Consider the following 15319-nt stretch of genomic DNA (forward strand, 5'->3'; position numbering starts at 1 on the left):
TGGAGTCCAAATGTAAAGTAGACAGCTGTTGGCCCTGAAGCCTGAGCTCTTGGATGACATTGTACATCACCTCACCTGAGTGTACTTCAAATGCTCCCTTATGAGCTGCGGCATTTAAAAAGAGATGGACCCAGAGAACGTTTTGGGAGTTGTGTCAAAAAGTTCACAAGTTTTTCTCCATTCCCAAAACACTAAAACTAGTTCTACGAACAATATACTCAAAACTATATTGCTCTCAAAAGGAAGACCATTTACCCCAAACCATAACCACCACTCACCTGTTTTCACACAATTCTCAGTGCAATTAACTTTTTATTTTCAGAACTCTACACACTAAAGATCCCAATTTGTTCTGATCATGTTTTTGTACATGGTGCAACAATGAAAGAAACTGGGCTAAGACTGTGAAGTCTGAGGGCAATGCTTAATGTATATGCCAGATGAAATGGTTTTGAATATAATGTTTATTTTGTGTGAGAAGTCTGGGGTTTGGTCAGTGTTGTGTGAATTTCGAGAAGTGAGTTTATGGTTCAAATTATTTTTAGCACACATTCAGGATTAATATGTTAGCAGTTGGAAAAAACGGCTCGCTAGTTTATAAATGTATAATTTATGCCAATACATGCTCACATTCCCCCAGACATGGGTGTGTGGCTAGTTTCCTGGCCAGCCATGCTTCATTGGCACCTCATTAGGAATCTGATTCACTTTGAATATTACTGTACCATTTCCTGTCCTTCAAATGACAGTAATCGACACAGTACTTCTTTAAACAAGCATAAATGACACCCTTTGCGGTTTAGTAGGTAAACATAATGTGATCGAACCGCGGGCAACATCCCAACATGCATCTTGTCTCAATCTGAAGGGAGTGAATTACTGTCCACTCCACCCTACCTGTTTTCTGGGGTAAAACCACTGGAATTCGACAGGTGTGTCAAACTCTATGGTCGCGGTACAGTTGAGGGTTAGGGCTTCCCCTACGATCAGCTCCACAGAGTCCTCCGGATACAGCTTCACGTCGTAAACCTGACTTCCTGTCCGGGGGGAAGGGGGGCAGGGGGGGAGGGAGGAGGGAGACAGGAGAGAGGAGTCACCACGACACCACCGTAGTCAGCACTATTCTCTCCACTACGGGAACAAAGCAGGAACTACAGGAAGTGACTTGAGCATCCTCCTGGCAGGGAAGAACAGATAGCCCCCAGGGCAAGCCAGCTGTTATGGCAGAGCCGTCCCAATGAAGATGAGTCTCCCTTGTGGGTAAACTCAGTGTACCTGGCCCCATTTCAACACCTCGGACATATTAGCTCCTGAATTCTACTTAAAGAAATGGACATAAGGTCAGAGGATGTTCTATAGTTTTACACGTTCATGTCAGACAGTAATTACTGCACCCAAAGAAGGATCGTAGAGTTAGGGGCATGGTTAGGGGCAGGGTCAGGATTTATAATTTCAACTGACATGATCTGTAAGAACCTGATAGGGGAAACCAAAACACGTTGGCTGGATCCTTTCCAGTTCGTTCTGCTAATTAACCGTCATGCTTATGACAAGACCAAGCTATTTTCTTCCAATAAGATGAGGTAGTTTGAACCTCTAATGCACAAAGAGAGATTGAGAACCTAAGCATAGATATCACAAGAGGGCTTCCATCATTTGAATGAAGTTTCATTGCGTTTAGGGAGGACCCGGTGACTCCAACCATTAGGACCCCTTTCCGACACATAGGCTGCGACATCTTGAAAGCATGTTTTGTTTATCTGCAAGAGCACACAATGTTTGGATAGGCTAAGGAAACAACATAGGCTGGAGCAGAATTCTACAGTTTGCAGAGATAACAGTCGGCACAGTTGACGGGTTACTTTAGCAGTATTCTAAGTCTGAAAAAAGGAACTACACAAAGAAAACCGACTACACACTTCCAAACCGAGATCACCACAACAATGCTTACAAGGCGCCATAATGAGACAGGGCAAAGATGGGACGCCTATCAACGTCTATGATGAGAGCCTGTGTGAAGTGGATACAGTATCTGTTTGTTTTAATGCTCTGTTAGCTTCATGAGGGCTGGAAGGTTGGTTTTCAGTTGGCCGTTAGAGTGGCTAGTCTGTTTCTGTTGGCCTCGGGCGCTGGGTGTGTATTACCTACTGGTCTGGACTCGGAGAGTCTCTGAGAAGTGTGTGTGAGAGAAAGAGACTTAAAGGTGACAACTCATACAAAAACACTTTGACACCTAAATTCCCAATGGAGTTCTTTACTTTCATCCTGATCCCTATGGTCAAACAACATGTATTATAAAGAAAGTATGGTGGTTATATAGAGCAGGCAGGTCAACCAGAGTTCAGAGTAAAATCGAAATGAGAGTGGATACAGTAATCTGAGTGGAAGGACATTAAAGCTCTTTGTTGTATTTTGCTCTTAATTTAATGTAATGTTTCTTGAGATTTCTTTCCCACTTCAGTGTTTGAAAATTGGCTTTTCTAGTGCAATACTAAACGATAAGGAAACAGGATGGAGTTAGAGGAAATCCTTGAAATTAAAGTATGTAATGAATATAAAGTTGTAAACCTCATTTCCCCTTATAGTCAAGAGACACTTAGGATGTGGTCTTGATATTAGGTAGTGTGTACCAGGCAGTGTGAACTAGTTAGAGTATACCAGGTTGAGTGTACCAGGTAGAGTATACCATGTAATGCATACCAATTAGTGTGTACTAGGCTGAGTATACCAATTAGTGTGTACTAGGTAGAGTTCACCAGGTAGAGTGTACCAGTTAGTGTGTTCTAAGTACAGTGTACCAGGTGCTGTGTACCAGGTATAATGTATTGGTAGTGTGGTCCAGGTAATATTTGCCAGGTAGTGTGATCCAGGTGGTATGAAACGGATAGTGTGTATTAGGTAGTGTGTACCAGGTAAAGTGTACCAGGTGTGTTAAGTTACCTGTGGAATGAACCAGGTAAAGTGGAGAACGGTATTCCAGCTCCTGCAAAGTGGTCTGACAGAAGAAGCCAATGAGAAAGGGTCTGGATTCTAACGTCTGCCTGGGGATGGACCAGCCTTGTTTATTGTCCCACACCGTTCCTCTGTCCTCCAGAGGCATGGGCATCGTGTCCCACTGGCAAAACACAGAACATGACAAGAGCTTCACTTGGTGGGTAAAATGGAAACATGACACGGAAAACTGTTTACCACCTAGATGGCAGAGTGCAATGGCCGAGGAGAAGAGAGAGGCGACAAGAAGAATAAAGTAAGAAAAGTAGAAGAAGAAGAAAGTAAAGAAGAACAGATGAGGAAAGTAGATGAGAAGAAAATATCAGAAGAGAACAGAGAAGACACAAGAGAAGTAAGATAAAATAACAAAAGAAGAGAGAAGACGGTACCAGGTACAGTGTGACGTTGAGGTCAGGGACAGTAACTAGACAAGGCACTGTGATGTGACTAGAGGAGCCTGCGATGAAGATGGTCTCCAGGTCATCATTGTTTCCTCTGTTCCTCCTCAGGAAGGGTTGGTGCAGATCTACAGGGAAGGGAAACGGAACAGGGGAAAAAACACAGTTTGAAAGAAGGCCGTGTGTGGGAGGCTGATTGTGATAATTTGAAACGGTTATGATGTATGTTATATACACTTCATAAATTACTAGGACAAACTGTTGATTGTGATTGCATGTGTGTGACCACTTGGATATACAGTAGGGGTTGTCCAGGGACAGCTCTGTACAGCGAAGAGGCAGAGGAGAGTGAGAGGACAGAGAAAGAGAGCTCTGAAACATTTTGTAATATTTGTGACAATGTACATAAATAATATTTATGGCAATGTAAACAAGTGTGCATTTATTTCTTCCCTGATGGCCTGGGGATAAGTCAGGGATGCAGCTCAGGCCCCACCCTCTTCAACATTTACTGTACTGTATATCAGTGAATTAGCAAGGGCACTAGAAAAGAGCCCAGCCTCACCAAAAAGCAAATATCTTTATTTTGGGGATGATCTGGTTTCTCCAAGTGGGGAGGGCCTACAGCAACACATAGTTCTTCTGAAGAAATTCTGACTTGACAGTGAATTGCAGTAAGGCAAAAATTATAATCTTCTATGTAAAAGAGGTACAAATGCCAAGTCCATGAAATTACATGTAGATTGAACTTAGATACCACTGCAGTAGAGCAAACATATAATGACAACTACCTTGACCTAAACATCTACAGGTAACTTCCACAAGCCTCTGAATTTCCTTCTACACTATGAAAAATAATATACATCTTTACATTCTCCATTTATTGCCCTCTTTTGGCCTAAAATCCATGTATGCCAAAAAGCAAACTTCTAGGGTCATCTGACCATAAAACCTGCTTCCAATCAAAGTTCCAATGACATTTTGCTAACTGCAGGCTTATACATTTGTGGTTTGGTAAGCAGAGGCTTTCTTCTTGCGAACCTTCAAAGTATCTTTTTGGCATAGAGGTGGCATCCAATCATAGGTTTTAAGACTTGGTGACCCCAGGATGTAACGAATTTCTGCGATTCTCCAACTTTTAATCCTTCTGAGATTTCACAAAAAGTGCCCCCCAAATGATCAGATATGGCCATTGGCCCATAGTGGTGCTAGGCTTGCACTTACAGCTAGCCAAATCCTAACCATCATGCTTGCTAGCAAAACAGAGAGCTTTCGGCAGAGCTGCAGTTATCTTCAATCCAGTGCATTAATAATGTAAGTTTATAACCAATAACCTTATCATGCTCAAAAGAATGAATAATGCTTTCTTAGAGTTAACTTATTTAAATATAAATATAAATCTCAGGTTCTGTTCACAGTGACATTACCTTAACTTCCTGTATGGAGCCTCCGGCTCATCACAAGGTGATATAAGTCGCAAATTACAAGTTGAGGCTGAGCTGCCATCAGCCACTATCGGAGCCAAGTTCTGTCGATAGCAATAGTTTGTAAAACGTCCTATCGGCCAAAGGATTAGTAAGTCAACACCTAATTTAGAGCACATGAGTGCCTGTTTAGATGATCTGGACATCTAAGAGAGGGTACGGAATAAGAGGCTAACTGGTCAAAGGGGACGAGGATTTGGCAGGGTAACTGAAGTCACATGGTCCCAATCTCATCCTGCCATCTGTTAGCTGTCATATACCGACGGGTTTCATCTGGCTGCGATCAGCCTGACCACTGGCACCTTGTCAGGACGGATCAGCAGGCCTTCACTGTCAGACTGCCAGTCAGCCATTCAGCAGGTCAGACTATTCATTCATCTCACTCACTGGGAACAGAACATTCCAGAAAATCTGGGAGAAGATCTTTGTGTTGTATTGAGAGAACATTTGGTTAAGAGACCAATGCATATTGAGTGAACTGGTGTTTGAAGTTGAATCAAAGAGCAGATCCAGAGATCGTTAGGATATGTTCATCAAAACGTTTGCATGCGCTAGCAAACTGATTGATTTGTCTGTGAACAGATTTCATTTTATTTCAGCTACCTCTTCATTGGAAGTAGAGGACAAGGACATCAGACTGATTTGGATTAAAGATCAAGACATCTTCATGTGCTTTTTGATCTATTCAACAAAACACTACAAAAAAATAGTAATGACAATCACACTGATGAAAGTGATGATGATAATGATGACAATGATGGCAATGATGTTCATAATACAATGATGATCATAGTGATGATGAAGAAGATGATCATAATGATTATAATGGTGACGATGATAACAATGATGATGGTGATGATGGTAATGATGGTCATGATGTCCATAATACAATGATATTCATAGTGGTGATGACGAAGATGATGATGGTGATAATGATAATAACAATGAGAATGGTGATGATGAGAATGACGACGGCGATGACGATAACTATGACGCAGATGACGATACACTGACCATGACGGAAAGAAAGCACATGCGAATGAATAGATCTGTGTCCATCTGGGAGGAAGGATGAAAGGCTCTACGTGTCTGTGTCGTTGTGTGACAGCAATAGGATGTGCGTATCTGTCTGTGTCCTTTCCACTCACCTCTGACGAAGACGTAGACACTGGCAGCCGTTGTTCCTTCGATGACAGCCTTGATGTCCCTGTAGTAGCAGCGGTAGTTTCCTGTGTCATTGCCTTTGGCTCCCGTGAGGACCAGGGTCTTGCAGTAGGGTAGCCCAGGCTCACCTTGACACTCCAGGACCCAGAGTGCCCTTCTCTGGCCTGGTCTGGGGTTTCCAGCCCTTACCCAGCCCAGCGCCCCGTCCTCAGCCTCTCCACCCGAGGCTAAACTGGGCCTGGGGCCATCCTGCCGGTAACTCATGTCCTCTTCAGACAGGCTTGCTTCAGGCCACACCCAGGACAGAGTGCGCTGCCCCCTGGAAGTCACAGGGGATAGGGCTTAGAGTGAGAGGTTACAGTGAGTTCAATGGTAGATCAATCAGGACAGGTTAAGGCAATACAACCATACGGTGTGTAATGCCAGTCAGCGCTAGAAGGAAGAAAAAAAACATAATAGTAACATAATTCACAAGCATTAGTTATAAGAAAATAATGCGACGTGATTGAGTGTAGAGTTGGAGGACAGATAATGTCCGGAGGGGGGTTGCAGTGAAATTAATTGAAAGGCAGCACCTACTAAAGATGAAGTTAGGACCACTGCCTGGTGAGTGGGAGGGAACTAGGACAGGGTGAGGGCAATAGGAAAGAAGTGAAAAGCCAAACGTCAGGAGGTTGAAGTCATCCAGTAATATGAGTGGGGAGTCGTCATCAGTCTATGAGCTTATCAAGGAGTCAAAATCATTCAGGAAGTCTCATAGTCGGCTAAAGAAATGTTATCTTTTTGAAATATCGCATGGCACACAATTTCCACCCCAGTGCCCGAAACACATGACAATGTGTGTGAGTGTGTGTGTGTGTGTGTGTGTGTGTCTGCAAGGATAGTAAAACAGTGACCATACTTTCTAGAGGGTAGATTTGGAAACTCTAAAAGGAAAAATAATGTTTTTTTGCTTTAAGATTAACATTATAATTGGGTTTAGTGTCAAAATTACTGTTAGGTGTAGGGGAAATAGTTATGTTTTTGAGGTAAAGTTTATGGTCAGGGTTGGAGATCAGGAGAACAGAATTTTGAATGGCAATAATGTTCTGGGTTCTCACAATGATAGTTAAATGTAACATGTGTGTTTGCATGTGTATGCGTGGATGTGCGTGTGTATGAGTGTGTGTCTGTCTGTGTGTGTCTGTGTGTGAATGTCTGTGTGTCTGTGTGTGTATGTGTGTTTCTGTGTGTGTATGTGTGTGTGTCTGTGTGTGTCTGTGAGTGTGTGTGTGTGTGTTTGTGTCTGTGTGTGTGTATGTGTGTCATATGAATTCAGTCATGGGGAATTATCCACCACAGGGCTTTCAGAACAAAAGCAACATTAAACCCTGAGTCCCAAATGACTGTGTTTGACTAGGGCCCTATGTGGAGTAGTACACTACAGTGGGAACATGGTGCCATTTGACCAGAGACTATCATGGTACCGTTCCTTTGAAAAATTATCACTATGGCTGGTTGACCACAGACTGCTGATTACAGAAACACACACACACCACAAGCCCGGACCGCACCTCCTCTGACTACAAATGAACACATCAACAGCCAGGATGCATAGACTGAAAACTACCTGATTTTAAATCTTTAGGCTGAGAAAATGTACTCCTTCTGTCATCTTATGGTCCAGTCTATATCTGACTTGACTGTAGAGACAGTCTACTATATAAAATGTCACTTGTAGAGAGACAGTCTATATAATGTCACTTGTAGAGACCCAGTCTACATAATATCACTCGACTATAGAAAGCTAGTCTATATAATGTCACTGGATTGTAGAGAGGCAGGCAACGTAATGTCACTTGACTGTAGAGTGCACCAGTCAGCAGAATCAAACCAATATCCTCACTAAAAGGGACTTAACCAACAGGACTTGTTCTAAAGGGCAAGCTATTCTCTGTATAGTTCACTACCCAAAGTAATCTGGTTAAAAGTGGTGCATTATAAGCACAATAAGGCGCCTATTCATCCAGGGTTAGTAAAGAGCACATTAATCTTGATGGATAACCACCAACCACACTATTCGTCTTTCAGATACATGCTTCTGTCTACCACCACAGATGCCTTGTCTTTATTTCATCATGCTTTTTGGCAGGAATTTCCCTTCACAGCTGGACATTTTCATAACAAAATATCAGACTTGATTTTTCCTGACAAAACATATATCAACCGATACAGAAAATCTCATTAAGTATTATCCACATAATAATTTACATTTCCTGTTGCTTGCTTCCAACAGGACAGACAACAGACCCACGGCTACTCCAAACAGCAGAACAGACATAATGGATGCTTCCAACAGTACAACAGACACACAGCTGCGCCCAACAAGAGGACAGACATGCAGCACTCCCAACTGAACAACAGACACACCGCACTCCCAACTGGACAACAGACACATGGCACTCCCAACTGGACAACAGACACACTGCACTCCCAACTGGACAACAGACACATGGCACTCCCAACTGGACAACAGACACACTGCACTCCCAACTGAACAACAGACACACTGCACTCCCAAATGGACAACAGACACACTAAACTCCCAACTGGACAACAGACACACTGCACTCCCAATTGGACAACAGACACATGGCACTCCCAACTGGACAACAGACACATTGCACTACCAAATGGACAACAGACACACTGCACTCCCAATTGGACAACAGACACATGGCACTCCCAACTGGACAACAGACACACTGCACTCCTAACTGGACAACAGACACACTACACTCCCAACTAGGCAACAGACACATGGCACTCCCAACTGGACAACAGACACACTGCACTCCCAACTGGAAAACAGACACACTACACTCCCAACTGGACAACAGACGCCTGGCACTCCCAACTGGACAACAGACACACTGCACTCCCAACTGGACAACAGACACCGCAGGCACAAGAGAGACAAGGCAGCTCCCAGGACAACAAACACACTGAACACCCCTGCCAAAAACACACACACACACACACTAACACACAGTATACCTGCATGTAATGGTCAGTGTTTCATCTGCACGGATCACAAGGTCTTCTTTGGGGCTGTCAAGGGTGGGTGGAGTCATAGAATAGCCAATCACCAGACCTGAGGGGGGAAAAAATCTCATGATTGGAGAAATATATGAACATTGATTTGATGAGGCTTTGAAGCAGATTCACATTTAAGTAATAATTATAATAATTATTTTCATAAGTAATAAAGATCAATGTGTGCTTATGGATGTAGACATCTCTCCTCATTCAGGCTCAGTCAGACCTGTTCAATATCAGAGTGGTCTGAAAGTCAATTTGACAGCGGCCAGAAGCATCAACAAATGTTCTGAAATTTTATTCATTTTTTACACATTATTACACTCCCTAGCTCAGGGCTGCAATACACAATATCTATAACTAAGACTGTAAGGCAATTTGCAGGAAGAGTGCCATACCAGACATGAAAAGCCCTAGATGCACAAACACACACATACATTGCCTCTTAAGTAAGGCCTAACCTTTTGAATAACCTTTTGGGGTTGATATCTGAGTGGGAAGGCTATTTAAATGCTATTTTGAAGAACAATTACTAAGTGTTCTTTAATATTACCTTTGACATTTTTCCTTGGAGCTATTATGCGGTCTACCCCACAGTTTCAATGTGATTATCTGGGAACATTTTCTTTTTAGAGTGCAGAATATAAAATGTTTAGTCTTTGATCTTGAAAATGTGTAACACTGTCATAACAAATCGCACTTTAATCTGCTTGGGTTTGCACAAACGCCATATAGCCACAGGTGGCAATTAAATTCAGTACCTCCTTCCTGAAGAACAAACATTTTATCTAAATAATAGAAGAAGATGTCAAGCTTTTAAAAGATACCAAAGCAACTAGAGGAATTATGTGGTAGAATTATCTTTAATGTTTTTCATAAGGGGTCTTGGGAAAGGATCTCAAGACAACGGAATAATGCTTTGCTCAATCAAAAGATAGTAGCACAGTAAATAAAATCAACACAGCCAAATATGTTAAATTAGTTTTACCACGCATACAAAACCAACAGAAAATCACTGGGAGGTAAAAAAAGTCACATTTTAGCATATAGATTGAAACTGCATGAAACACAATAAACTTCATGACAGCTATTATAACCAAAAGAGGTACGTTTGTAAAGTAGACAGAAACAGTCTTTCTAGGCAAATCTGACTATTTCTCAGCGAGTGTTTCACATGAATAGAAGGAAAATGTTTCAACAAATCACAAACTACCACAATTATCAGAAAAGGACAAAGCAATGTTTGATGTTAGCAGATTTTTATTTTTCTGTAGATGTTTTTTCATCTTTCACTTCTTACAAAGCCCAGGGGCTGGCATCCTACTTGTTGACATATATTAGTCCTTCAACAGCCCCCAGCTCCAATCACATTAGAGGTATTCAAGGACTTAAACATGTCTTCAACACTTTCTCCTTTGATGCACGTGGCTATAATAGAATTACCTCATAAAAACAGTAAAAATCCTCCGGCAATCTCTCTGGCTGTCTAAACCCATTGGAAATACATTGAGATGGGTCAGGGTTCAAACCCCAAATATATAGTCCTGACAACATTGGTTGCCTAATCAACCTACAGTGGTCTATCCAGGACTCAAGTGTTCCTGGCCTGTCTTTTAACCTGAAAAGTATTATGCTAAATGGGAACATGTGATGCTAATACGAAACAGATTTAGGGTCAGTAGTGGTAGTGAACAGTGGTAGTGAACAGTGGTAGTGAATAGTGGTAGTGAACAGCGGTGGTGAACAGCGGTAGTGAATAGCAATTGTGAACAGTGTGTACTGAATTCTGGCAGTGAATAGCTATAGTGAATAGTGGTCATAAACAATGGTAGTGAACAGTGGTGGTGACTAGTGATCAGTGGTGTTCAGTAATGGTGGCGAATAGGGGTAGTGTCTACTGGGTAAGAAACCTGTGATGGTAGACAGTGGTATTAAACAAAGGCAGTGAATTGTGATTGTAAACAGTGATAGTGAATACTGGTAGGAGCCTAGTGGTTGTGAATAGTGATTCTAAACACCCTATCTAACTTCGGCCCCTCTCTTCAATTCTCCAGAGCAGTCCCTTAAGGGTAGTACAGACTTCAGTATTCTAGTGACACCACTCAATGAAGGGGATAATAATTCAGTTCAGGAATAGATTAAGAAAGATAATCAGGCAAGACATGCATAGGAAAGAACACTGTCATATATACACCCCCCCTCCCCAACCAAGCAAGAAGTGGGTCATAATATTTTCAAGATAAATTGTTAAAAAGTGAAAGGCACACATCCATGAAGAAAACGAGAACCGCTCTTTTTAATGCAACCAAAATACGTTGCTAGTGGGGTTTGCCCACATGACCCCGCTTCTATGAACCCTGGCATACATTTTCCCAGTTTTACACCAGAATTGCTCAAGTTAAACCAGTTTTAAAACAAGACCTTAGTTCAGGAAATGCATATATATGCTCTCCGTCTCTCTGTCCTCTTAATCTCCCTTTCTCTCTCTCCTCACAACTTTGATTGCTATTCTGTCCTCTCACCTTATCTACAGTTCCATCCCACCCTTCTCTCCCTCCTCCCTCTCTGCCTTACCCCCTCTCCCTCCTCCCTCTCTGCCTAACCCTCTCCCTCCTCCTCTCTGCCTTACCCCCTCTTCCTCCTCCTTCATGAAGCCAATTACTTATTCATCACAGCTTGGCTGACTAGCGGTAAAATGTGGTCAAAGGTAATAAATGCGGTTAAAGATAATAAATATAGTCAGTGATAATAAATGTGGCATAAATGAGACCGCTGTAGAATGCCACTGCCCTGCTTATGTCCCAAATTCGCCCGGATAGTGCACTGCTTCTGACCAGGACTGTAGGGAACACTTTACATCTCAGGCCACTGTCAAAACTAGCACGCTGCGTAGACAATAGGGTGCTATTCAGGATACAGGCGCTGAATAGCGTCCACACACACAGGCAGCAGGCCACACACCCACCCCCCCCCCCCACACACCGCCAGCGGCTAGCCTGCTGCCTCACTGAGACAGGATCATATATAAACGTGTCACAATGACTTATGGCTCACCTGGTTGTCATTAGAGGTGAAAACAGGAACGGGAGCCGGAGCCACCAGGGGCTTCCTCCAGGGCTGTTGCCGTGGATTCTAGTTCTGGCTCCCTCGCGGTGGCTGGCGTTACCTTGGCCTCCACTCGCCTCTCCCCTTGTTCTACCTAACCTTCCTTCGAGGCATTTTATGGGACAGCAACCCCCTCGCTGGGAACACATAGCCCTGTAGTGGTTTTCCTCTGAACAATGTGAGGAATATGGATCTAATGGGCTGTGCTCTCCAGCAGCCCCTGTACATTACCGGGACTCGTATGATGGGCCTTTTCCTGCAGGCTAAAAAGGCGGGAACAGCAGCTGAGCTTTCTTAAGATGGTCTCTGAGGCAAAGTGTTTATCAGGACCATTCAAACTATTAAGCACATTATACACAGAGCATTTTGTTATACATATAGCATTTTCTTATTCACCGATTTTTTTTTTTATACACAGGGAATTTCTAAAAATTATTTCACCAACAGCAAAACTCTTTTAGCAACAGTATATGTGAATTAGTATGTGGATATCACTGTTTTGTAAGGCAAATCCAGTCTGAGATATTCAAGTGGAAAATGCAAACTTTAAAAGCTTTTTAAGACCTTTAATAACCTATAGGTTTACATACCATGCTGTGTAGGAAAATTACAAGCAAAACAGGATGAAAGAATGATATGGCGTCTGTATGTTGGGACAGAAAAGGAGAGGGTCTAGATAATCTCACCAGCAAAGTAGAAAGAGGCCAGCAGCCCAGCTCTAATCATGATCATTTCTCACTTTGGTCTTTAAGGCAATCTGCACTATTCAATCTGCAGTATAGTGGCTGCTGTAGTGCTAACCACAGGAGAACCAGAGGAGTATCACAGAGAGAAGGTGGGAGAGGGAGAGACAGGGAGAGGAGGGGAGAGAGTAGGGGAGAAAGTGGGAGAGTGAGGGAGAGAGAAGAAAGACTGTGATGGGGGTGAGGACACACTAATTAGAGCTTGTCTAGACAACAGCAATTTTCCTGATGACAAATGATCTTAAATAACTTTACTTATCATTGAAATACTATTTTCGATTCACACTATATAATGACTAAATCTAGCTGGACCAGAGGTAATCTGTAAGGCTACACACATTCACAGGGCTTTGGCCTCCTGTCCTGGACGGAGTATAAACTCACTGACAAAGTGCCTTTTCTGGTGAAAGTAGAATTTTTGGGGTGTCAATGTGATTTATTTATTTTTGCTTCCCAACAACAAAATTATCCCAAACATGCGTCACCGCTCCTTCCAGTCCAACACACACTGAGCGACACATTGTCTTCCGACCTCAGGAGCCACAAGGGGAATCATCTATCACATAACCTCGGAAGGTGGCATGCGACAACTAAGATCTTCAACTGTTCACAAAGAAAGATTAATCTTCGACACAAATCCGGCCATGAGTCTTGTTTATGATAATAAAACGAATGTAGCCCCCAAATGTTTATTAATAACTGGTGATACCCACTCCTACCATTACAAAACCCTTAGTCTTCTAAGAGGTGACCACAGAGAGGTCTTCTAAGAGGTGACCACAGAGAGAGGTCTTCTAAGAGGTGACCACAGAGAGGTCTTGTAAGAGGTGACAACAGAGAGAGGTCTTCTAAGAGGTGACCACAGAGAGGTCTTCTAAGAGGTTTCCACAGAGAGAAGTCTTCTAAGAGGTGACCACAGAGAGAAGTTTTCTAAGAGGAGACCACAGAGAGAAGTCTTCTAAGAGGTGACCACAGAGAGAAGTTTTCTAAGAGGAGACCACAGAGAGGTCTTCTAAGAGGTGACCACAGAGAGGTCTTCTAAGAGGTGACCACAGAGAGGTCTTCTAAGAGGTGACCACAGAGAATCTGCTACTCTGCTAACAAAGAGTACACTGAGGCATCTAACCACTGAGGAAAACACTGACAGCGAACACTCCTCCTCAGGGCAACTAGGGCCTGGTCAGAGCTAGTTCAGCCTTAAAGTCAGTCAGAGTCAGGCTACCACTTTCTACTACCATTATCTATCACTTTCCACTACAATTATCTACCACTTTTCACTACCATTGTCTATCACTGTCCACTAACATTATCTACCACTTTCCACTACCCTCATCTTTCACTTTTTACTACCATTATCTACCACTTTTCACTACCATTATCCACCACTTTCACTACCATTATTTAACACTTTTCACTGCCATTATCTACCACTTTCCACTACCATTATCTACCACTTTTCACTACCATTATCCACCACTTTCACTAGCATTTTTTAACACTTTTCACTCCCATTATCTACCACATTTCACTGCCATTATCTACCACTTTCATTACCATTATGTACCACTTTCCACTACCATTATCTACCACTTTTCACTACCATTATATATTACTTTTCACTATCACTATGTACTACCTGTGTTCACTATCACCATCTACCACTAGTCACTTCAACTACACTGGTACCTATTACTATTCACTACTACTATTCACTATATTAACTATATTTATATCCACTATGCTCTACCACTAATCAATTCCATTATTCACAATGAGTTACTATGACTATACATTTCCAATATCAACCACGGTTCACTTCCACCATTCACTACCTTTATTCAGTACATCCTACCTCTATTCAGTACCACCATCTACCACTAGTTCCATTATTTACCATAACTTACTAACCCTATTCACTTCAACTATCTTTCACTGTTAACTTCCCCCATTCACAACCACAATTACATCTGCACTATTCACAGTTCACAACCACTATCTAACAATATTTATTTATTCATTTATTTATTTTATTTATTTACACATTTATTTTATGAAGCCTTTTTTACACAAGCAGTTGTCACAAAGTGCTCAAACAGACACCCAGCTTAAGAAGAGCAAACAACAAGACACTGATGCAGAGTGGCTCTGTGGTAGGAATGCTGGACTCTCAGGGGTGGCCAGTCCTCTTCCTGCTGTGCTGTGTGAAGAGTGCAAATATAGACATGCCCAGGTGGATGAGGACAGGTACAACCAGACGAGCTGTGGACAGTGACAGTAGGAGGAGGCCATAATCCAAAGTATGATTCTGGCAACGTGTATGTCCCGAAAAAATGCTAGACAAAACCCCAGTGAATTT

At 42.4% G+C, this 15319-nt stretch overlaps 1 protein-coding gene across 2 annotated transcripts in view; it reads right to left on the minus strand.

Annotated features, from left to right (window-relative positions):
* The window catches only part of flt4 (fms related receptor tyrosine kinase 4), a 67462-nt gene that overhangs the window by 27711 nt on the left and 24432 nt on the right, over window positions 1-15319 (minus strand). For both annotated transcript variants that reach the window (XM_013133599.4, XM_013133598.4), the window contains exons 2-6: window positions 9074-9170; window positions 6022-6356; window positions 3381-3517; window positions 2941-3115; window positions 898-1037 (exon numbers count right to left, since the gene is read on the minus strand). In XM_013133599.4, the coding sequence (XP_012989053.3) occupies window positions 898-1037; window positions 2941-3115; window positions 3381-3517; window positions 6022-6356; window positions 9074-9170 (884 nt within the window). The remainder of the gene's footprint in view (window positions 1-897; window positions 1038-2940; window positions 3116-3380; window positions 3518-6021; window positions 6357-9073; window positions 9171-15319) is intronic.

The sequence above is a fragment of the Esox lucius genome, chromosome 4, assembly GCF_011004845.1.
Source record: "Esox lucius isolate fEsoLuc1 chromosome 4, fEsoLuc1.pri, whole genome shotgun sequence".
Classification (NCBI taxonomy): Eukaryota; Metazoa; Chordata; class Actinopteri; order Esociformes; family Esocidae; genus Esox; species Esox lucius.